We start from the raw sequence: 22074 nt of genomic DNA on the forward strand, positions 1-22074 counted from the left end.
AATTGTCTGCATGCACCCCACTCTCGGGAATACGAGAAAGCAGCGGCAGCTATCAGAGAATGAAGCCAACTGCACGCCGCCAGCCTGAGCGCTTCTTGTCTTCTCCGACATCAGGATCCAAATCCTCTTCCATCCTTCGGCCAAGATCCAAGTCTACTTCCTGCAGATTGACGCCGAATCCCCAGTCCCTTGTGTAGACCTTCCAGAAAATGAAGAGTGAGAGGGTGATTGGAGCCGCGAGGTAGCTTTGGAAGAACGAATTCGCATTGGGTGGGGATCCAATGGGCTGCGGGCATTCAGTCAGATGGCCGCACGCAGAAACTGAGATTGGAAAAGGAGGACTTACAAACAGCGCGGAATAGAATGTTGCAGCAAGCGATAAGCACACTAAAGTAAGTCCAACGTAGCTGCCGTAAACACCAAGGGCCGATCTCCAGGGTATCTGCTCCAGATCCCGTCCCTGGAGTTTCCACGCCTTACGAAATCGGATGTGAGCGAGCATGATGCTAAGGTAGGCGAATTGGCCGCTCAGGCCTGTAACAGCAAGAAGCCAGGTGAAGACCAGACTTGAGTCTGCGGTGACGGTGATGAAAGACAGGAATCCCACCGCCACCTGCAGGGCAACGCACCAGATAGGCCTGCCTTTACTGTCTACTTTGGCGAAGAACGCAGGTGCTCGCCCGCTGGAGGCGAGTGCTTGGAGGACTCGTGTGGAGCCATAAGTGCAGCTGTTTGCAACGGACAAAACAGCCATGGTGATGACTGTGAATCTATTAGCTGCGTGGAAGCGGCGACGAAATGACTGAGGTACGAGTACTAACCAGCATTGATAACGTGTGGAAGAGCCTTTATTCCAGCGAGCTCCACGGCGAGAACGAAAGGGGAAGCCTTGGTGTTTGCGCCGCTGGCGCCCAGAAGTACGTCGCTGTCTGACGGAACAACAAGGCCCATGATGAACACATTGAGTATGTAAAAGAGGAAGATGCGCCAAAAGACCTGCCGTGTAGCTTTGGGTAACGATCTTCGGGGATTTGCTGCCTCAGCTGCTGCGAGTCCAACCATCTCCGTTCCGCCGAACGAGAATGCTGTGCGAGTGTTATTCAGTCTCCAAGGCTTCCTATTGTTTAGTTTGATACTGACCTGCAGTGACAAAAACAGAACAAAACCCTTTGAACCCGTTTCGGAAGGCCCCAGGCTCATGCCAGTACCGCGCGCCGATGTAGCCGCGGGTGTCGGTAGGAACACCACCACAGTCAATGATGATCCCCAGGATAATGAAGCCTATGCAGGCGAGTATCTTGACGATGGCAAGAATGAACTCAACTGCTGAACTATTAGCTGCAGTCACAGGACAGAACAGGGTCAGCATGCCTTCTCCGTATCCACGGACACCAAACACATTTATGATGATCAGTGCAACCAGGAAGACCGCACACCATACCCCGGGGTTGATATCCTCTCGGTCTCTCCAGAACTCGATTGTTATCCCGGCGGCTGTGATCTCGAACGGCAGCGTCACCATCCACCCGATCGAGTATTCCCACCCCATGGCAAATCCCCATGCCGGGTCGATGAAACGCACGGCATACTCGTAGAAGGCTCCGTTGACCGGGTAGATGATGGCGAGCTCTCCGAGCGCCTGGACGGTGCACATCATCATCGCACCTTCTCGTGATCAGCTATGTAGATAGATGATAACAATAAGCGTCAGTGGAGCCTACCGATCATCATGAAGGCGATGAGCTGCTGGATTGTTAACTAAAAAGCTGTCAATATGGCAGCACCGCGTACCAAAGATCCAGGACCGCCCGTGCGGAGCGCTCCTCCGGTGCCAACGAAAAGGCCGGCGCCAATGGAGCCACCTGTTGACTGAATCAGAAGTGAACCATTTCACAAAGCCTAAGTGACCATACCAATCGCTATCATCTGCATGTGTCTTCCCTGTAACGACCGAGATAGAGCCCGGACAGGGGCCGCCGTTCCCTTGTCAGAATCGATCTGGACCTCCTGCTCCCGCCCTCCCATTTCCTTTGCTTGGATCGATGGCATGGTAAGAATCGTACAAGTGAAAGGACTTGGCGTAATCGCAGTTCCGAATGGGCGCGTTCTCTGGCAGATAAGTACTCGAAGCGCTGACCGTGCAGGCCGCGGTCGCCGCAGCCACAACCCTGCGGAGAGATACACAGATAGCAAGGTCGCAGCATCGGTAAGCATCGCCCCAGCACGTCGGGTCCGACCAAGAAGAGAGACCCCCGGCGCATATGCACTCCAATTTCGGTATGTCGGTTCCCGGTTGATCTTGCCCCGCTTCGAGATGCGGGGTGCGCGTTCGGTTGCCGATTGCTGTGTTCTCTTTCAAAGGTCTACTTGTACGTCGAGCAGGATGTCCATCGAGATGGGGAAGTCGATTGAGCAATGCGTTTCATGAGGTACAAGAATTCACGACGGTGCTGTGCAGCGAAGGAAGCTGACGTAGGAAGAATATGAGCGAATAATTGAACCCCCGAAATGATGACCTACACTGTTGGTTCTAACTACATAAGCCTGAACTCCCGAATGCTTGAGCGTACTTGTCGAAGTTGTTGACGATCAACGTAGGAAACGCCGATTCTTTCAAACCCGCCGTCTTTTTCTATTACGATAAGTGTCATAGCGCAATGATACGTCTCCCCCGTCGCGAACAAGCCCAGTTTGTCATCTGCGATATCTGGATGATCTTCATCAACGATTATGCCAAAGTACCGAGATCCATTTGAAGGCACAGAAGCACGAAGCAGCCGATTATCTGAAAGATTTAGGAAAGAGACCTCTCGAAAACCGGAGTATCGTACAGCGAGCCTGTTCTTGGTGTTGTCGAAGGGATCCTCGGGATTGCGAGGAAAGAAGTTTGGTGGAGCGGAATACCGATCGTCTTGCGGTACTGTGTCCAAGGGCACGATTTGAGCCTCCAGGGATGGTGCAGTGATGCGAAGAAAGTGTGCGTGGGAAAAGTCGTGTCGGGCCTCAATAAGCCTGTGGAACTCATCCTGCTCTAAAACCTCATTGTTGGGTTCTTCGAGTCTGACGAGAAGGCTTCTAGTCTTATCACCAGATAAATACCGCAAACCAGTATTGCGGGAGAAGCCCTCGCAATACCATCCAGTCCAAGACCAGCTTGGAAAGCCCTCGTGCCGCCTCCCTGGAGTATTGCACTCCCAAACAAGAGAAACAAAGAGCACTGAAGGCCATGGTCGTCGGTCGGTCCAATATAAGATCATCGGAAGGCCCGCAACATTCCGTACCTTGTGTATAAGCTCACTGCCGTTTGGGGGGGTTGCTTCTTCGCCGTGTTTCAGAGTCCCTAGAATTCCATTGAGGATTTCTTGTTTATTCCCCAGAGTAAGTTTGACATAGTTGCTTATCCTGAGCCAAAGATCTGGGTATTCACTGTCGTGGGAGAGAAAATAAGGATAGACTGGGTTAACTTCCGGTGCATTGGATTCGATAGCATAGCTCAGCTTGCCAGACGTATCGTATGCCTCAACAGCATAGGTTATTCCGCATTTGAAAAGGACTTGCTGGTCGGTGAACACGAGGCGTCGCTTTGCTAGCAGGCCCTCCTGAAAGGTCCATCCCCTTTTAGACCATGTGGATTGATCAATTAACATCTTTGGATCACCGAGAGTGGTAGAGAGCGTGCGGGAGCCAATGCGGATTCTAGGAGGTTGGCGCTTTCTGCTCACCCCTGGCAGCCCATAGTCCGGTCCATCACCAGCAGCTGCTATGATGGCGATAGAAGCTCCCCCGTAGATGTCACCCATGCGCGTGATTTGTCTATGTTTCTCATCTTCCTCTTCTTTGTTGCGTGGGTTCTGTCGTATACAGTATCGGTCGCACCAGAGATAACGTATCTTTAATTTCAGAGCCACCAACATGGCGTCGGCGATTGTGCTTGGGAGAACCGCTGGTAACTCCTCATGGCCATTATTTAACACAGGCTCGGTTTCCGAAGTGCTCTTTGATGTGCCCCACACATAGGACAGGGCAGCGTACGTATATGCCATTTCAGAAGCAGGAACGACAGTTCGAGTTTTGCAATCGATCAATCGCATGCCTGGTACGCTTTTATCATCTCCGTGGAGCGTATTGCAATACTCTGAGTCATAGACCTGACATTCATGAAGTGTTCGTTTGAACAAGCCAATGTTAACGTAGGGCTTGACTGAAGTCGCGGGGATAGCAGCATGGTCGGAGTCGATGGTCTGCTCTTCTGCAATATAGCCCACGTAATCACAACCCTCATCTTTCCACTCGATTTGGTCTCTCGTCCACCTTTTGATTGAACCTAGACCTGGGGAAGACCTGGAGTGGTGTGCAAAGGTCAGAATAATCTTTTCTTCTGCGTCTTCTGGATCCTCGTTCTCTGGGTCCTCGTCTTTCGAGTCCTTGTCTCGCAGGCCCCCTAGATCCTGGACCGTCCCTGCAACTAGTGGGCTGCATTGTTTCCATACTGTATCTCGTTTTTCCAAGGAAGGGTAGATGAATTGCAGTGCCTGACAGAACGCGCATTCAGAGTCGCTAAGAACTCTCTGCTCGTCACTAATGGACAGGATTGGATCGCCGCCTTTCTTAGCGCCTTTTCGGGAGAAGAGTTCATCGAAGTCAATCTTGCGACACCTGCTGCAAAGGTATGATTGTTGATCTTGATCAGGAAGACTCTCTTTGTCGTCGTCTGGAGGCCAGTCCGAAACGGAGCTGTCATCATCCAGGTCTGACTGAAGTGCGTCCGAATCGTAGCCGGCATCGTCTGGGGCTGGGAGTGCCGCCTCTCCGGTCGTTTCATCTGAGGCGGCAGTAGTAGATATTGTTTCTGTGGTTGTTTTCTCTGCGGTCGCTGGCGTTGCAGTTGTTGCGGGGCCGCTCTCTTGCATCGTTCGTTGTTTCTTGTCGGAATGGGTGTCGCTTGCGGCAGCGCCATCGGTCACTGGGGGAGACGAAGTTCGCTTCATGACTGGGTGGTTGGGGAGTTCCTCACAAGGCTGGGTAGTTGGGGAGTTGTTCACAAGGTTGGCTTCCTATTGCGAGGAATAGCGGGCTTTAATTAAACCTCGATCAGCCTCACCGGTGGGCGTGACAGTGCCGACCTGTATTGTAATCCGATTGGTAGCCTCGTGTTACGAGAAATATTGATCAGGGTTCGCCTTATTAGTGTGCGTCCCGGCGTCAGCTGTGTTACCATACGCTTGCCGCCCGCTTTGCAAGCCTCACCGAGAAGCCAACGTAGTCAAGCCAAATAGGAATGGAGGACAAAACACTCATGACTAAAGTAATTTTGAATCTAGACCGAGAGGGATGCAGCGGAATAGCAGTTGGTTTTATTGATTGAAGTGGCCTCGCCGGGCAGCCTGCGCAGTTGATGTTTGGAGACAGGCAGAACTGAGATGTGCACGGAAGGCTGCATGCAGATTGAGAGGCTATGCAACTCTGCATCAAAAATTTGCAGGGGCTGACAACCAGTTAAAGGCCTTGGAGGATTCAGTGCACTGCCCTGTCCCACCCGTCTGTATCACAGTCTGCCCTGAATTCAAGTGACACCAATTTTTGTTTTTCACTGCGTGACCACGTCAGCCTCTCTTCACACTTGCCACCCACCGTGTGAAACTCATTTGCTTTTCTACTACGGGGACCATTCGCTTCATATTGCGACAGAGAGTGGGTAGCTGAAGCGTCTATCCGTACGTAAATGATTGAATTATCTGGAAGCAAAAGCGTCCGCATGAGATCTTCACGTACCCCGACTTGTCGCAATTATAAGCTGACTAACGTTGCAGCCTGCTCAAAAATGTTCTGACATTGCTTTTTCCTAGGGCTCTGCAATCACATCCGCCACGTATCAACTCGCAAACCGAATGTGCATGCATCCCGCCTGATCACCGATCAGTGTTTCCCCGTTCGCTGGCACGGCATCCGCCCAATACCTCAGCTGCCGCCACACGAAGCCACGAGGATGGAGAGCCAAATATGGGGCCGCGCGGCAGGTTACAGAGCTGCTGACAACTGAGGAATTGCGGATACTCGATGAAGCCATATCTTTTCTATTCAGTAATAAGCTGAACTTGGCGAGATGCCCACGCAAAGATTAGCGTTGCTACTTATCTCGAATGGAGAGGAGAGGATGCGGTTGAGACGCGCGATCTAAGATCTGTGCGAGGTCATTCAATTGCAACAAAGATGGGTAGTTGAAGCTATCGTCCGGACGAGAATGTCGAATTATTAATACGACACTTGCATCCGGATGATAGCTTCAACTACCCACGCAATGACCAAATACTTTATTCCAGCCTTCGGTTGTGATACCATCCTGGTAGTACTGTGCGGGGTGATTTAATTGTAACAGATAGTGGGTAATTGAAGCTATCGTCCGGATGCAAGTGTCGTATTGATAATTAGACATTCTCGTCCGGACGATAGCTTCAACGACCCTAATTTGTCGCAATTATAAGCAATCCAACCTTTCTGCCTGTTCAACAATCCTTTAGCAGTGCTTACTTATTATCCCGAATGGTGAAGAAGAGAAAAGTGTTGAGACACGCGATCCATGTGAGTGACGCGCCGCGACGCGACCCGACGCGCCTCCGTGCACGGACCTGTGGTGACGCTGATGTCGAGCGGCCTCCATGTCACCAACACCTTTCTCTGACGACAAGCACGCTTCGGAAAGCTTTTGGTGCACTTTTTTACGATCCTCACCGCAAAACCTTCCCGGAAACACCATCCCGCAACCATGCCTTACTCCAACTACAAGCGCTTCCTCGTCGCCCGCTTCCATGAAGCCCACCGTTTGCTCGGCGATCCCGACACCATCGAGGATGGCGCCGACATCCTTCGCGACCTGCTGGCAAGCCGGCCGTCGCCGGGGCCGTGGCTGTGGATGAAGTGCCACCTCGGGCTCTCGTTCTACGCCGACGACTTCTTCGACGCCGAGGTGAGACGCTCAGTGACCCAGACCTGAAGCGCCCCGCTGAATGATATGCCCCAGGCCAACTTGATCGCCGCGCAGCGCATCTACGATGATCTGCGCACGCAGCCGCCGGAGAACCGCTCTGAGGAGCGCGCTGCTCGGCTGCCTGCGGTTGGTCGGGGTCTCGAGCAGTCGCGCGCTCGCATCAATGAGTGGCGTCAGAACATCATCGACGCTGGCGCCGCTGGAGAGGCTCAGCTGCAGGACGAAACTGCCTCCCAGACAACCCAGGAAATGACTTTGACTGAGAATGCGGATGAGCTTGCTTCGGTGGAAGATGCGGAGAAGGTCGACGACGACGAGAATATCCAGCTGGCACAAGACTCCGCAACTTGACTGGTATCGTCAGCTGAACAGTCATCATTGTCCGCAGCTTCCAGCGCTCCGAGCTTCTTCGGTCAGACAATGGAACGGTATGCTGGAATCGAGCGTGGTGTGCCATTGCTGGACAACGAAGAGCATAACTCGTAGTCTGAGAGTGGGTAGTCGAGGGTGGATTCCGCCGTGGACATGAACACACCCAGGAGCATGAGGTTCTTCTCTTCGATTCCTGAAGAGGTAGTCTCTACGCCTCCGTGTGAGCTGCCGCGGAAGTCCTCACGCTTGGCAGGATCTCCACTCAAGAGGGCTCATAGCCCGGACACTCCTCCACGGGATGACGACGGCCAAGAGCCTGAGCGAAGTCCAACTCCGCGTCTTAAGAAGGCTAAGGAGAACTAAGTGGACTTTCTTGCAATGCTGCGGCTTGAAACAGACTTTAATAGTCTGCAATTCTCGGGATAATTGAGGTACCAACCCATGCCTCGGTGTTTGAAGCGCGAAGCTTCAGCATCATAAAAGCACATCTACCTGACATGTCAATGCATGGGCTGTTGGACAATCGAGGCTCTAACGCATGACTCGATGGTTGAAGTGCAAATGTCAATCTTCGACATCACAATTTCACAGCCACCTGACATTCCCAAGCATGACCCGTGAGCTATTGAGTTACAAATGCATACTTCCATACTCTTTGAATGCTTATGTGTGAGTCCAGTCTTTGTAGTGTCACTATGTTGCCTATCCCACACCCAAAAGCGCGGAATAAGTCCATACTTACCTACGACACGAACTTTTATACTCAGCCTTTCCCTCAAACTGCCTGCCAATCTACATGACTAGCGTTCAAGAGTGCACTCCGAATTGGGGTTGCGAGGGCGAGCATTCACATAGTTTCTAACTTTCGTATAGCGATCCGCAAGACCGGTCCACTCTTGTAGAAACCTTTCTACTAAGTACTTGGCGATGTTGAGAGAGTTTCAGTAGGTTGGAAGACAAGATTTCGTACGAGTATGGAATGATCTAGCAAGTTTTAGACAACAAATTTAGTCAATCCTGATAACAATCTTGCTGAAATGCTTCTGCTCAAGCATGTACTGATACGCTTCCTTGGTCTGCTCCAGTCCAAAAACCTTCTCGTCCAGAACCGGATGAATATCGCTCGCCTCAATCGCACGGTTCATCTCCTCAAACTGCAGACGCGAGCCAACGAACAGGCCACGAACGGTGCAAAGGTTAGACAACGCTTCGAGGAAAGTCGGCTGCTCGGCGCATTCACCACCAACAAAACCGATGATGCTGATCAGACCGTCGATCCGAATGGCCTTAAGGGACTGGGCCATAGTCTTCGGACCGCCAACTTCGATGACGTGGTCAACTCCGCGGCCGCCTGTGAGCTGCTTTGCGGCCTCGCCCCAGTTGGGTGTCTCCTTGTAGTTGATAACATGGTCGGCGCCGAGCTGCTTAAGCCTCCTCGCCTTTTCCGGGGACGAGGTCGTCGCGATAACATTCGCACCAGCCGCCTTGGCGAACTAGACGGAGTTTTAGCCGTTGTCCTCGAAGCGGGAGAAGGAGGGGTTCAAATACCTGCAGCGCGAAGACGGACACACCACCCGTTCCCTGCGTGACGACCCAATCACCCTGCCTCAACAGGCGTCCCTGCAGCCCATAAAACGCATTCCACGCCGTCAACCCCGCACACCCGAGCGTAGCCGCCTCCAACCAGTCCAGATTCTTCGGCACGTGGACCAGGCCTTCCTGATCGTAGGCGCCGTACTGGCGCAGCGCCCCGTCAAGGACGCCACCCACGCCGGTCGCCATGGAGTGCTGATCCAGCGATCCTGCCACGTGTGCTTGGTTGAAGAGCGTGGCGACCCTGTCGCCCAGCTTGAAGCGCGTGACGCGGGAGCCGACGGCGACCACTTCGCCGACGCCGTCGGAGGCGGGGACGATGTCGTCTTTGTACGGGAAGGGGAAGGTGCCCTTGGCGATGGCGAGGTCGCGGTAGTTGAGGGAGGCGGCGTGGACTGGTGTTTTCGTCGTTGGTACTGGCTTAAGAGGTGGGCGGAGGTGAGAGAAACTTACACCTGATGAGAACGTCGTGTTCGCTGAGATCTGGAATAGCGGCCTGAGTGTTGAATTTGAGGGTATCAAAATCCTTGGCGCCCTGCAAGACACGCCATTCCTTTTGCGTCTGAGGAATAGTCATGATTGAGCAATTGGGATGGATGCTTTTCGCGAAGGTGGGTTTGAGATGTGTAAGAAATGGGTTTTGTTTGGAGCCCGGGACCTGAGGTTTGATTGTCTTCGAGGATGGAGCAGGGCGTTTAATAGTTCCCAAGGGCAGCTTTCATGAATCATCATGAACCATACAAAGGTACACGGTGGCAAACCAGACTACATTAATAATTGCCGGATGTCCGCAGCTAGTAATTACATTTCAAATCGGGAAGCCGCTGTTCGTAGCTACGTATTCAAGCCCACTAACTTCGTATTCCCGCGGGACCTATGCAACAATATAGCTAACGACATGCAAACTTCCGTGGCACACCCGGGACAGGCTTTTAGTAGATGGGATTGCTTAAAGCTCCAGTCATTTATGTAATAGAGAGGAATTTTTAACTGGCTATCTCCTTCTCATCTATTACTGGCTACTTGTTGCATTGGACTATCGGCGGGTTTCCGACGGAGCCAAGGAAACTAGTGTGATTGGTGTGTTTCCGATGATGACGAAAGCAACTTCAGGCCCGGAGTAATTCCCGGCCCACGGCCCATGACCGAAGCACTCACTCACGGGCCACGAATTCTTCACTACGAGTCTAAAGCTATAACAGTGGGCTAAACCCCAAGGTCTTTCGGTAGATCAAGAAAATCACAAAGCTTAATTCAATGACATGACTGGCAATTGGTAATAGATTAGATAAGAGGGAATTCACGTAGGTAGGCGATGCGGGCTTCCGACTTGCTGTTCTGGCGTCTTCCGTGTTGCCTTGGTTTTCCCTGCAGGCTTCCTTTCCTTATTTACTTCGCATATGATTATAAATCCCCTGTAGCCTGTAGGCTGGCTTCGTAACAAAAATCCACCTGCTTACTTAACAGACAACCGCTGCATAGATCTGACTGGTTAGAGGAATGGACGAGGAAGAGAAAGAGGAATAGGGCCAGCGCCAGGTCACTTTCGATGGCGCCGCCGGCTATAGGCTGCGAGTAGCTATGCTTTGGGCGAGGCGGCGTACTAACCAGCCACGTTGTTGCTGTCGAGGGAGGATCGGATAACTCCCCTTCGGCATGAGCAAAATGTGACAAACGCGAATGATATCGATTGGTGAATGCGGCGAGTGGTGGTGACATACCACTGCTAAGCGAGCTAAGCAAAGCCTAATTGGGAAAGAAACAGTGCCATGGTGACAACAAAGGAAGCACACCAAGGCAAATGAACATTCCCAGACAGGCCATTGGCCTCAAAGCAAAACATTTCCAGAAGGGTACTTGTCATAATGTCTACGTGCAAGCATCTGATGCGACCCGCATGTAGTGACAGCAGAGGCTGGACTGTTGGTTACAGATGTACGCTGAAAGACCATTTCCTTTGCCATTCCTTCACCAGGGCAAGTTCTCGCCCTGGTACTTCTTTTCATGCTCCCATCCAGGAACTTTGACATTGTAAAACTTGCCGTTGTCCGCGCGAGTGACGCGGAAGACAATGTCCAACACAGCTTTGACACTTTCCTCCGGCGTCAGGTCGCCATTTCCGCCACCCATGTCGGTCTTGACGTACTGTGTGCACAGTTAGCATCTAGAACTAGAATTTAGAAGTATACTGGGAGTAATTACGCCGGGAGAGAGCGGCACGACGGTGAAGCCTTCGTCTTCCAGATCGAGCGCGTATTGGACGGTGAGCATGTTGACGGCTGCCTTCGAAATTTTGTAGGCCGGGACCTGGGCCCACTTCCATTCGGGAGCGGAGTTGATGGACCCGAGGGGTGTCGAGCTGAGAAATGTTAACTCTCATCCATAGACTTTACATGTAAGAGCGGAACCATACACGACAATGATTTTCTTCGCGTTGCCCTTTTTCAACAGGGGTAAAAAGGCGCTGGTGGTGTACTGAACGCCCAAAACATTGATTTTGAAGATGTCCTCGAGGTCCGTCCTATTGCGTGTTAATTTTATGTCTTGCCATCTAGGATTACAACTTACATGTCCTCAGTCTTGTTCCATTTGGCTCCGAGTCCAGCATTGTTGATGAGCACATCAAGGCCATTTCCACCTAGAGATTCGGCAACCTTGTTGGCCGCGCTTTTCGCGCTCTCTTGGGAAGTAACATCAAGAGCAACCCATTCGACGCGGCCTCCAGATTTGGCGATAAGCTGCTTCAAGCTGTCGGTTTCGGTACGAGCCGATGCAAATACCTTGCTGACTTCGGTGGCCGGCTTAGCCGCAAGGGCGGTGACGATAGCCAATCCGATGCCGCGCGAAGAACCGGTAACGAGGTAAGTTGAAGCCATTGTGAGTGTTGAGTGATGTTGGAGTTCTCTATGGATTTACTACTTATTATAACGATTGAAGACTCGGAACCGGAGACGTGGACATCCGGAAGATGGCTCCGCCTAATGGTCTCAGCTAACAATCTAGTACAAGAATTGCCTAACGCAGTGTCACAGAAGGCCTCCCAGAAACTTTCTCGGGGTTTAGACAGTAAGGCCGGTAGCATGAATAGAATGGAGAGTTCCGAAAATCGTCCGTGGCCAGTGCTTGACCAGTGAGATCGCTGGGAGTTTGCATCAAGACACTTACAGCGGCGGCAAGGATGGGTTCATGGACGAGTCCGACCTAACTCCGCGTATTGAGCATCGTTCTCAATAGGGGAAATTCGCGTATTCGTTTCGTGTCCGCATGCACGTGCTCGAGGAACACCAAAATCTTTAGTCCTCTTATTCAACCTATTGTCACGCAACGAAAAGAAGGTATTTCTGAATGAAGAAAAACAGATTTTTAACAAGAAAAAGGGAGATTCTGTAATATAAAAAGTTCGGTTTTAATGCCTCAAGTTAACGTAGGGTTACTTCTCAGCGGACATTTTTACACGCTAGAGTTTATCGGACTCATCCGTAAACTGATCCGTGCCGCCACTGTAAGCGCCTCCCGGAAATACTTACTCTATAGACTTCGAACGCGAGTCATTTGACCGTATCAGAAGCATGCACTTGTTAAAAGTACCATGCTTCTGATGGACCTCGGTCATACGAGCTCCCAAATAGGAACCATTCGGCGAAGCTGATGATGGATTTCAAGTTCTTCTTCACTAACGAGTAGCGTTGACTATGGATATCTACACCATAACCGAGGCAAATAGAAAGCTGAAACAGATAAAGCATGAAGATATTGATCAGCCAGTGATTTTAGTCGTATTTCATCAATGAACACAGTTGAAATCACTTTGAAGATATCTAAGATTACGACAATGGACGAATCACATGTACACTTAGGATGCGTGCACTGCCGCGGCTTTGCGTGGAGCATGTGCTGGTCCGAGCGAACGTTGGTCTCAACTAGCATCTCTATCAAGGGTAGAGGTTCGATCCCCAGCCAACTCGGGGCTCTTAGAGGTTAGCGAGGTGCGAAGCTTGTTAGTTTCCAGAGGTGGCTCGGCGAGGCTTGCCCGAAAATGCTGTCATAGTTCAATGTGACGTCATCCGTCAAAACACTGCCCTCTTTCGGAAGACTGCAAGGGCTACTATTAGTCATCATCGGGAGACCGCAGAGTGCATTAACAATCATGTTTCCGATAACATTCCACCACCTTCCCGTAGTAGAAGACTAGCAGATTTCCGCGCACCACGATTTTACATCATGATGAAATCGACTGTGCATCTTAAAGTTTTCAGAGAAAGTCTTAGCTTATTTGTATTCGTTCCCCCATATGGAAAAAAGAACGGATGGATGTGCGTAACGGCGAGATATCCTGTCACACGTCGTGGGTCTAACTTTGCTGAAAAGTCCCTAGTAGCATTCGACAGCTCAATTACCAGAATTCAGGCACAGTCACGACTCGGCGTGATCGTAATTGTAAAGTATGTAAACTCATCCGGCAAGAGCGCGGTAAAATTATCGAAGTGGCCAGGCACATGCCACAAAACATGATTTGGGAAAGCCAAGAGGCGGGGGTTTCTTAGCATTTGAGAATGACTCGATATGACCTGTCGATAAGTCATGTTTTGTACATTGGAAGTGTCCGAGATACAAATGAGAAATGTCGGGTCTGTGCTTTCTTTCTAAAATCGCTGCTGGTACTACCACTGGGATTTAGCCTCCCCGGTGGATCGCCGTGAAGTTGTGGGACGTATCAGGTATAGGCCAATCGATAAATTGCCGAAGGGCCAGAGACCCTGTCTACCCCCACTCAGCTGAGAGACTACATGTACTGCGTCAATCGCCATGGAACGGTTGCTACCGCCAGCAGGATTCCTATTTCACGGTCGTTACTACCTCCTACCGCCCTACTCGCACTAAATCCACAGCAAAAATGACCAATTACGATGTCGACGTAACGCCGTTGGATCCGAACAGCTACAATTATGACCTGGGGTCCTTCAGCCGGCCACTGAGTAGCAAGAGCAATGAAGCACGGATCTGGTTCAACCGCGGTCTGAATTGGATCTACGCTTTTAACCATGAAGAAGCCTGCATCTGTTTCGAACAGGCCATCGCCCACGACCCCACCTCTGCCATGGGTTATTGGGGGATTGCCTACGCGTCCGGTCCTAATTATAATAAAGAGTGGGGCGCGTTCGACGAGAAGGATCTGAAAGCCTCGTGGCGCAAATGCCACGCGGCGTCTCAACGTGCCAAAGAGCGTCTCTCCACCGCAAGCGCCGTCGAGAAAGCACTCGTCGATGCCATCCAGTATCGCTTTCCAGTGGGCCACGTGCCAGACGACCTTGCCGCTGCGAACGTGGCCTTCGCCGATGCAATGAAGGAGGTTCATTCACGATTCGGAGATGACCTCGACGTCGTCGCATTGTACGCCGACGCGCTGATGGCCACCGCCCCCAAGAAACTGTTCGAAGCCGCCACCGGAAAGCCCATCTTGTCGTCCCCGGTATTCGAGGTCAAAGACACGCTCGAGCGCGGCCTGCAACTGCCCGGCGGCATGGCCCACCCCGGCCTACTCCACCTGTACATCCACCTGATGGAGCGGTCCGCCACCCCCGAAGCCGCCCTCGTCGCCGCCGACGCTTTGCGCGACCTCATCCCGGACGGCGGCCATCTCCGCCACATGCCCTCGCACATCGACGTGCTGGTCGGCGACTACCGCCGCGCCATCGCCAGCAACACGGCGGCGACGGTCGCTGACGACAAGTTCCTGGCCCACCGCGGCGGACAGAACTTCTACAGCTTCTACCGCCTGCACAACTACCACTCGCTCATCTACGCCGCGATGCTGGCCGGCCAGTCGCGCGTCGCGCTGGCCGCCACGAGCCGGATGGAAGCCACCATCACCGAGGAGCTGCTGCGCATCGAGTCGCCGCCCATGGCGAACTGGATGGAGTTCTTCTGCGCGGTTCGGGTCCACGTCCTCATCCGCTTCGGCATGTGGGACGAGCTCAAGCGCCTGCCGCTGCCGCAGGACCAGGAGCTCTACTGCGTGACGACTGCCATGACGTACTACGGCAAAGCCATCGCGCACGCCGCCACCGGCGCCGTCGCCGCGGCCGACGAGCAGCGCGCGCTGTACCGCGCCGCGGCGCTGCGCGTGCCCCCCACGCGCCTCGACTTCCCGAACCGCATCGTCGACATCCTGCAGGTCGCGACGGCGATGCTGGACGGCGAAATCGCGTACCGCTGCGGCGAGTACGACGAGGCGTTCGGGCGGCTGCGCGACGCCATCGCGGCCGAGGACGCGCTGTTGTATACGGAGCCGTGGGGGTGGATGGTGCCGGCGCGGCACGCGTACGGGGCGCTGGCGCTGGAGCAGGGGCGCGTCGAGGAGGCGGCGCGGGCGTATGCGGAGGATCTTGGTGTCGATGAGGCGCTGACGCGCGCGCATCAGCATCCGAATAATGTGTGGGCGCTGCATGGGTACCATGAGTGTTTGGTGCGGATGGGCCGCAAGGCTGAGGCGAGGATGGTCGAGCAGCAGTTGAAGGTGGTGGCGGCGACGGCGGATGTGGAGGTGCGGTCGTCGTGCTTTTGTAGGGTTGGTGAGAGGGGGGTGGAGGGGTGCTGTTCCTGAAGCTCTGAGGTAGAGGAGGAATTCGAGGCTCATTGACTGCAATATAAGTTGTTAGTGAACCCATGCGCTGCAAGGCAAACCAATTTGGTGATATGTAGGCTCTGCAATCGAAAACGGGGTGGCAAATTGATGTCGCCAAGGGCTACAAATCCAAGCCGCGATAAAAGCGAGCCTAAGACCTGCCGAGCTCATCTTAGACGTGCTGGCTGCGAATGTCCATTGATCGGAAGCGGGCCGGGCAGCGCTGAGCTGGAGAATTTTGCCGAGCGGCCGACTGCATCCTCACCTCATGTCTTTCTTCCAGCAAAGCCCCGGGGACGCGCGCAATGAGAACTGCAAATTCCACGCTAGGTGTCGTATAGGGTCTCCGGTTCTTTATGGTCTGGCTGGGGGAATCCGTAAAATTCCTAGCCAACCGACGGCCGCTACGAAGTGAGGGCAACCGTGATGCTCGGCAAGTGGCATGGATGGCGCGAGCAACACGCGTAGCATTCTTTTCTGGACAACAAGAGTCGTGGGAAGGTTTTAATTCAGACATTAGAGGAGCTTCATCGTTATCAGAAGGATTCATGAAAATATTGTCTTGCGTGGGTAGCTGAAGCTAACGTCCGGACGCAAATGATGAATTTAAATTTGCGCAAACGCATCTGGACGTTAGGTCCAGATTCCACCTTTTGAGAGAATAAATATTCGATTAGGTTCGGGTTCGGAGAAGCCATGAAGCAGGTTTCGAATGGAACAAAGAGCGCTAAAGAGTGGAGTGTTCAGGACCTGAGGTGAGACGAATATCTGGAAATACAGCTGCCAGGTGAGCCAGGGGCGCAAGGTGAGGCCTTTTCCGCCGGTATTTCTGCGGCATTTCTCGAAGCACCCAGGATAGGCAACCGCGTGTCGCGTCGGCGCGGCGGGTGAGCTGTGGTGTTGTCTACGTCTCGCCGCCGCTCCACCCTCCGACCTTCTTCCCTCCACACCATCGTCCCGACAGCGACAGCGACAAACCGCACCAACAGCGACCGCCTTACTGTCAACGACGATACCCACAATCTCTGCCCGTTCCCCTCACAAAGCGAACAGGCCAAAATGTCTTACAACAAGACCCCCCGCCGCACCGGCGCGCGCGCTTCCGCCGTCCCCTTGCCGCCGCCGCCGCCGCTCACCGACCTGGCCGAATGGCCTTATCTGGAGAGCAGCGCCGCGCGCGCGCGCAACACGTCTGCCACCGCTACTAGCGGCAACAACCGCGCCCAGCAACGCCTGGGTGACATTAATGAAGGAAGCCTGTCCCGGCAGGGCGTCTCTGAAGCAGAAGCTCAGGATGAGCACTCCAGGATGACCGAACAAGGCACCACCAACCTGACCCGGCAGGCCGTCCTCGAGCCCGAATCTCAGGCCGAGACCGCTATCCCACGCGGTAACGGCATGCTCGCGCAGGAAATGCCGCCTGAGCAACAACCAAGAGAGAGCTTCCAAGAGTTCGTCGATCGGCATAGGACATTGGCGTTCTCTGTGCCTGTCACCTGGGAGGATGGAGGGTCATGGCCGCTCGCTCCGCCTAATGGCGACGAGCCACCACCAAGCATCGGGGCCGGCGCGACTCACCCAGCTCGGGATGCTGACAACGCTCCCTTCCCCGCCAAATGGTGGGCAGCCCTGCCCGAGGGACTCTTGCAAGAAAAGGCGAAGGTCGTCTGGCTGGAGAAGGGCAAGCCGAACTGCACTGCCTGCGGTCGAACTCACCCGCCGCCGCACAGCGACCTCGTCGCCCAACAGAACAAGCAGCAGCGCCGCCGTCAGCAGAAGCTCGAGCACCGCGCTAAGCAGCAAGCCGCCGCCGCCGCTACTACCGCTCCAGAGGTGAAGAAGGAGCCCGAAGAGGCCGGTCCTTTCACCACGCGGGCCCAGAACTCCGCCGCCGCTGGCAAGCGACAGAACAACCGATGCCAGCGCTGCGGCAACTTCCATTCAGGCCCGTGCAGGGCGCCCTGGTGCGATAAATGCGGCTCTGCTCACTTCAAGAAGAAGGGCGAGCCGTGCAAGAAGCGCGACAAGGAAGTCCTCGCCGGCGCCGTCAGCGCCATCCAGGATGATCCGGCTTTGGCCCGGGACCTCGTGCGGGCGGGCAGCGAGCGCCCCGGCACGAGCGAGGAGATGCGGACGCTCATGGCGGCCATCCTCGCGAGTGGTGATCCCGCCCAAGCCGCGGCCATGACGCGGGCGTACGTCGAACTCCGCGACGAGCGTGCTGCAAGCCAGCAGCAGCAGCAGCAGCAGCAGCAAGGCTGGCCTCCTCCGCGCCAGAACCAGAGAGGCCGCTCGTCCCACAGGCCGAGGGGCAGGTCAGCCTCGCCTCGTAGAGAGGACTCTGGTGGCGGCGGTAGCTACCGCGAGCGGTCGCCCAACATGCGCCGCAACAACAACGAGGGTGGCGGACGCGGCCCAAGCCGAAGGCCTCCTAAGAACGGTTAAGGCTGGCCTGTAAAGGCTCCACCCACCAGAGCGGGGAAACTAGGCAATATCCTCCGGGTGGCTCCCGTAAACAGCCACTTTGCATTGCACGATCGGGGATGATGATGGGGAAAGGAAGGCGGCGTGGGCCGGCAAGAGGGGGTACACCAGCGGATGGCTCGCACTTCTACGTAGTGCTGGTGACTAGTAGCCTGGAGCTTTGCTAAGCTATGATGGGTGAAGCTAAGACGAGCCGAGCGGGGCGCGGAATCTAATACTCACGGTAAGACTCGATACTCACGCGGGAACAATCAATAATGCCCCTTACGTCATTGCGTTTTGGGGCCAAGAAAGATGTGGTTGGCTCTCTATCGTTAGTTTCTCTTTGTGTTATTTACTCTCCAACTTAAATAGAAGTTGAACTCAAGCTAATAATCCGTTCACTCCTCTCTGATTAGAATACCACAAATCAACATTTGCTCCACATTTCCGCTTCATGACCGGCTGAACTACGCAACACCGAATGCGGAAATGAAATTCGGAGCTGATAAGGAGGCATGCGATCCTACTGGGCGTGTATTCCGAGGAGAGTAACACAAGCGACGTCATAAGGCTGAGGCTCAAGCTTTCCCACCTATCAAGCTGCAACTGTTCAACTGGAGATGACCTAAGCCACTTACGAAAGTGCAAAACGCCACAATACTCACTGTCTCTATTTAGGCTTTCCTGCCTGGCTCGTTGCAACCAGCTTGACGTTAATAGTGGCCACGTCCTCTACAATGACACAGACACTTTCTTCTATACCTCTTCAGGCAAGTGGAATCAGAAGAGCCAGAAACTATACTCCTATTTGCAGAGACACCAGCGTCCGCAAAGATTACCCGGTCGGCTGTTCAGCCTTCTTGAGCTCAATCCATGACGCGCGATACTACCAAGGTATCTTATCGAATACCCGCAACTTCTCCAGAGACACAAAATGTGAAACATTTGAGATGAAGAACGGTAAAATTCAATGGAAGCACCAGCTTGATGATGTGATGGCCTTGGAGTATCTCGAAGTAAGTACTTCTGGAAATGAGATGGCTTGTAGTCGTCCTTTGCCTAACCACCTGTCGAAGAAAGCAGCAACGGAAAAGGATCCGGCTCTCCGGGCCATGCAAGTTTGCCTCTTTGACACGGCTTAATATATCCTAACACACCATAGCTTCTGCACAATTGGAAATGCCGACGCAACCAGTTTTGGATGCCAGCTTTCACTAAGTGGAACGGTGACCCGCGCACTCCTTGACAAGTTTCAGATATCTCCGCAGTATCTCAGCTTGCTATTGGGTGAGCCAGACTATTGGGCCCCGGGTGATTTTGCCCAGCACAACAATGATGGGTCGCTTCGTCGAATTGGTAAGTATTGGAGATCACGTAGCGACTGAGAAATCGCTAAGCAACTTACGACCAGAGTTCTTCTGCCAGCAGCCTCGTTGGAACATCCACAAGAGAGATATCCCATGGAGTATTTACATGACGCACGATGTGTTTCTTCAAGCAACGACGTACCTTGTCGTTTGCAGCACCAAGCAGTCTCGCAACGGAATTGTGAAAGAACGGCTGGAGGACATGTTCACATGTGGGCAAGGCGAGTCAAGCATTCCTGGAAAATTCATTGACCCATTCATGCTGCACTTGACCATCACCCAAGAGGCATTCTTGGAGGCCAAATCTATCATCACAGACATGCGATACCGGCTATACGATCAGCTGGATCAGGTCGACCGGTACTGCATGAAACATCCAGAAGAAAGAGAGAGAGATGAACTTGAGGCACTTACCATTGGGCTTCATACGGTCTCTCAAGACACAGACTCAATGTCGGCCAGCGCAGATATGGCGAACCTGATTTTGCGGCGTATTTCGGACGCACATCGCCGCTACGCATCGTTCGAACGGGACCAGAGCAGAAAGGATGCGTTGGAGAAGACAAGAGACGCCATCAACTACCTGTCTATTTCCATCGAGTCTCAACTTCGGTGGCTGGCCAGCTACAAGTCTCGGAAAGATATCGCTATGAACCTCGTAAGTGTCAATATGAGCTGGAAGGTCACAGAACTAATAGCTCGAAGGTCTTCAACCTCGTAACGCAGCAGGATGCCACAACAAGCACTGCCATTGCTCGTGAGGCGAAAGCTGACGGAACATCCATGAAAATTATTGCTGCTTTGACTATGGTCTTCCTCCCCGGCACATTCTTGTCGTCGGTCTTCGGGATGTCATCCTTGGACAATACTAGATGGTGGTTATATGTCGCTGTCACAATTCCAATGACATTTCTTGTTATTGGCGTATGGTGGTTTTGGCTTACATGCCCTGGTCTGGTTGCGAGGTTATTTCTTCGCCGTTGATTGAGCAGACTGAATACTAAATGATATCTTCTCGGACCAGGAGTGCCTGTTATTTCCAGACAGGGTCCACCAGGAAAAGGTTGCAATAGTCTATTAATCTAGTAAATTTCATTGTCATGCGCTTTCCCTCTCCATCTATTGAAACCACGAGTGTACCTAAACACTCTCACGAGCCACCCCAAACTCTTTCAGAAGCAGCATCGGATCCTGAGCCGTCCAAAGTTTGTAATCCTCTTCGGATGTCACCCAGACCATTCCAAGCATACCAGCCGCGTTCGCCGACAGCTCTCCCACACGAGCCTTTGTTCGAGGGATAATCATCATCCATCGCCTAGTACAGACGAAATTATGAGGAGATCCCTGCTGGAGTGAAAAATACTCAAAGAGATGCTGATAAACTTTGGAGAGTGCTTCGGTGGTCACATTCTCGGGCAGCTTCTGGATTGCATGCCGGTAAGGAACTTCAAGTACTTCCGAGATTCCTGCGCTGTATTTTAGCAGGAGCATGGAATCAAGTTCATTGGGCCGTCTTTCACGAACCTTCGTTCAACAAGCTGGTTTCAGGGAAGAGCGTGTGCTCCTTCGGATCCGGGCAGGGAAGCACCTGCAAGTGCTTGTGGCCAACCGACGCGCCAGCATCCGCACCACAGTTGAAGATTATCATGTACTCACTTTCGAGACTTGACAATACTTCCCATGCGGCGCCAAGGTCAGCGGCGGTGAGAGGCTCATTTTGAGACTCGAACTGGATTGTCGGAAGCACAAACTGTGGACGAACCACAGAGAATTTGTTCAAAATAAGCCTATGGCCTGGACCAATCTGGCCTAAATTGAAATCAGGATCTTCATCGGCGAAAGCGTTGTCGACTTTTTTCTGTCGCGAAGTCCAGGGCTTCTTCTTGAGAGACTCTGTTATCCGCATTTGCAACTTTGGAACGTCATAACTTAGCGTCGGGAACAACGTGTTCAGAAATGGGCGCTTACGCTGAAGGGCTTGGCAGGAACATGTCGAGGAGGTGCCTCGGCCCACAAAAGCTCTTTCTGGTTGACAAGTCTGTCGAATTGAGCAAGTGCTCGGCTTTCAAGCGTCATGGCGATGATGTTGTGACGAGCGAGAAAGTTGGTGTGAGGGCGGACGCAACGCTGGAGCATCGGTCAAATTTAACTCCTCGCCAAACAAACGCAATCAACACGTTTCAGAAAGAGCTCAATTGCAGTTAGCGCATTTCCATTCTAATCTCATGACGCAATCATTCACACATATTAAGCGTAAAATATTACCAATACGCGAATAGGGCTTCTTGATCCATCACCAATCCGCTACCGTGTGCGTTTAATATTCTACCAGCCATTTTCCGATGAAATCAGTATTGCGGCATTGCAGAATCATTGACGAGCCAATGCAACACAGAAAGGTATGTGGCTTCTCCATTGGTATATTTTAGTCATTCCGGAGAAATAAATTCTCGTTGCTATTCAAAAAGAAAACAGTAGACGTTGTTTTGAGCGAATACTCTACACATGGACATTCAATCTAATCCACAAAAACACATATGATCGGCCGGATATTCACAGACCCAGCATCAAGCTTTCACACTTCTTGATCATGCTCTCAAGGGAGCATACAACGTCACTGTACACAGCGCTCTGAAGCTTCTCATTCGCCAGATCCTTGCCAAGAG

At 52.8% G+C, this 22074-nt stretch overlaps 8 protein-coding genes across 8 annotated transcripts; 4 read left to right on the forward strand and 4 right to left on the reverse strand.

Moving 5' to 3' along the window:
• Positions 1–52: 52 nt before the first annotated feature.
• Positions 53–2049, reverse strand: LTHEOB_636 (Amino acid permease; the record flags this gene model as incomplete). Its single annotated transcript, XM_035515607.1, has 7 exons — positions 53–286; positions 347–762; positions 822–1085; positions 1141–1665; positions 1722–1743; positions 1792–1862; positions 1914–2049. 7 exons carry the CDS (start codon positions 2047–2049, stop codon positions 53–55), a joined length of 1668 nt encoding a protein of 555 aa, XP_035369395.1.
• Positions 2050–6763: 4714 nt separating this feature from the next.
• LTHEOB_637 (uncharacterized protein) lies at positions 6764–7336 on the forward strand (the record flags this gene model as incomplete). The annotated part of the gene is made up of 2 exons (XM_035515618.1): positions 6764–6964; positions 7019–7336. The coding sequence occupies 2 exons, from the start codon at positions 6764–6766 to the stop codon at positions 7334–7336; spliced, it is 519 nt and encodes a 172-aa protein (XP_035369396.1).
• A 1028-nt stretch (positions 7337–8364) lies between these two features.
• On the reverse strand, positions 8365–9527 carry LTHEOB_638 (alcohol dehydrogenase; the record flags this gene model as incomplete). Its single annotated transcript, XM_035515629.1, has 3 exons — positions 8365–8850; positions 8906–9345; positions 9404–9527. The coding sequence occupies 3 exons, from the start codon at positions 9525–9527 to the stop codon at positions 8365–8367; spliced, it is 1050 nt and encodes a 349-aa protein (XP_035369397.1).
• Positions 9528–10918: 1391 nt separating this feature from the next.
• LTHEOB_639 (Short chain oxidoreductase protein) lies at positions 10919–11826 on the reverse strand (the record flags this gene model as incomplete). The annotated part of the gene is made up of 4 exons (XM_035515640.1): positions 10919–11095; positions 11153–11309; positions 11364–11471; positions 11519–11826. The coding sequence occupies 4 exons, from the start codon at positions 11824–11826 to the stop codon at positions 10919–10921; spliced, it is 750 nt and encodes a 249-aa protein (XP_035369398.1).
• A 2018-nt stretch (positions 11827–13844) lies between these two features.
• Positions 13845–15554, forward strand: LTHEOB_640 (TPR domain-containing protein; the record flags this gene model as incomplete). Its single annotated transcript, XM_035515652.1, has 1 exon — positions 13845–15554. One exon carries the CDS (start codon positions 13845–13847, stop codon positions 15552–15554), a length of 1710 nt encoding a protein of 569 aa, XP_035369399.1.
• Positions 15555–16634: 1080 nt separating this feature from the next.
• On the forward strand, positions 16635–18020 carry LTHEOB_641 (uncharacterized protein; the record flags this gene model as incomplete). Its single annotated transcript, XM_035515663.1, has 1 exon — positions 16635–18020. The coding sequence occupies one exon, from the start codon at positions 16635–16637 to the stop codon at positions 18018–18020; it is 1386 nt and encodes a 461-aa protein (XP_035369400.1).
• Positions 18021–19373: 1353 nt separating this feature from the next.
• LTHEOB_642 (Lactose permease protein) lies at positions 19374–20129 on the forward strand (the record flags this gene model as incomplete). The annotated part of the gene is made up of 3 exons (XM_035515674.1): positions 19374–19397; positions 19455–19768; positions 19871–20129. The coding sequence occupies 3 exons, from the start codon at positions 19374–19376 to the stop codon at positions 20127–20129; spliced, it is 597 nt and encodes a 198-aa protein (XP_035369401.1).
• Positions 20130–20548: 419 nt separating this feature from the next.
• On the reverse strand, positions 20549–21484 carry LTHEOB_643 (uncharacterized protein; the record flags this gene model as incomplete). The annotated part of the gene is made up of 3 exons (XM_035515685.1): positions 20549–20874; positions 20933–21320; positions 21377–21484. 3 exons carry the CDS (start codon positions 21482–21484, stop codon positions 20549–20551), a joined length of 822 nt encoding a protein of 273 aa, XP_035369402.1.
• Between the last annotated feature and the right edge of the window lie 590 nt (positions 21485–22074).

Source organism: Lasiodiplodia theobromae (assembly GCF_012971845.1).
Source record: "Lasiodiplodia theobromae strain AM2As chromosome Unknown scaffold_2, whole genome shotgun sequence".
Classification (NCBI taxonomy): Eukaryota; Fungi; Ascomycota; class Dothideomycetes; order Botryosphaeriales; family Botryosphaeriaceae; genus Lasiodiplodia; species Lasiodiplodia theobromae.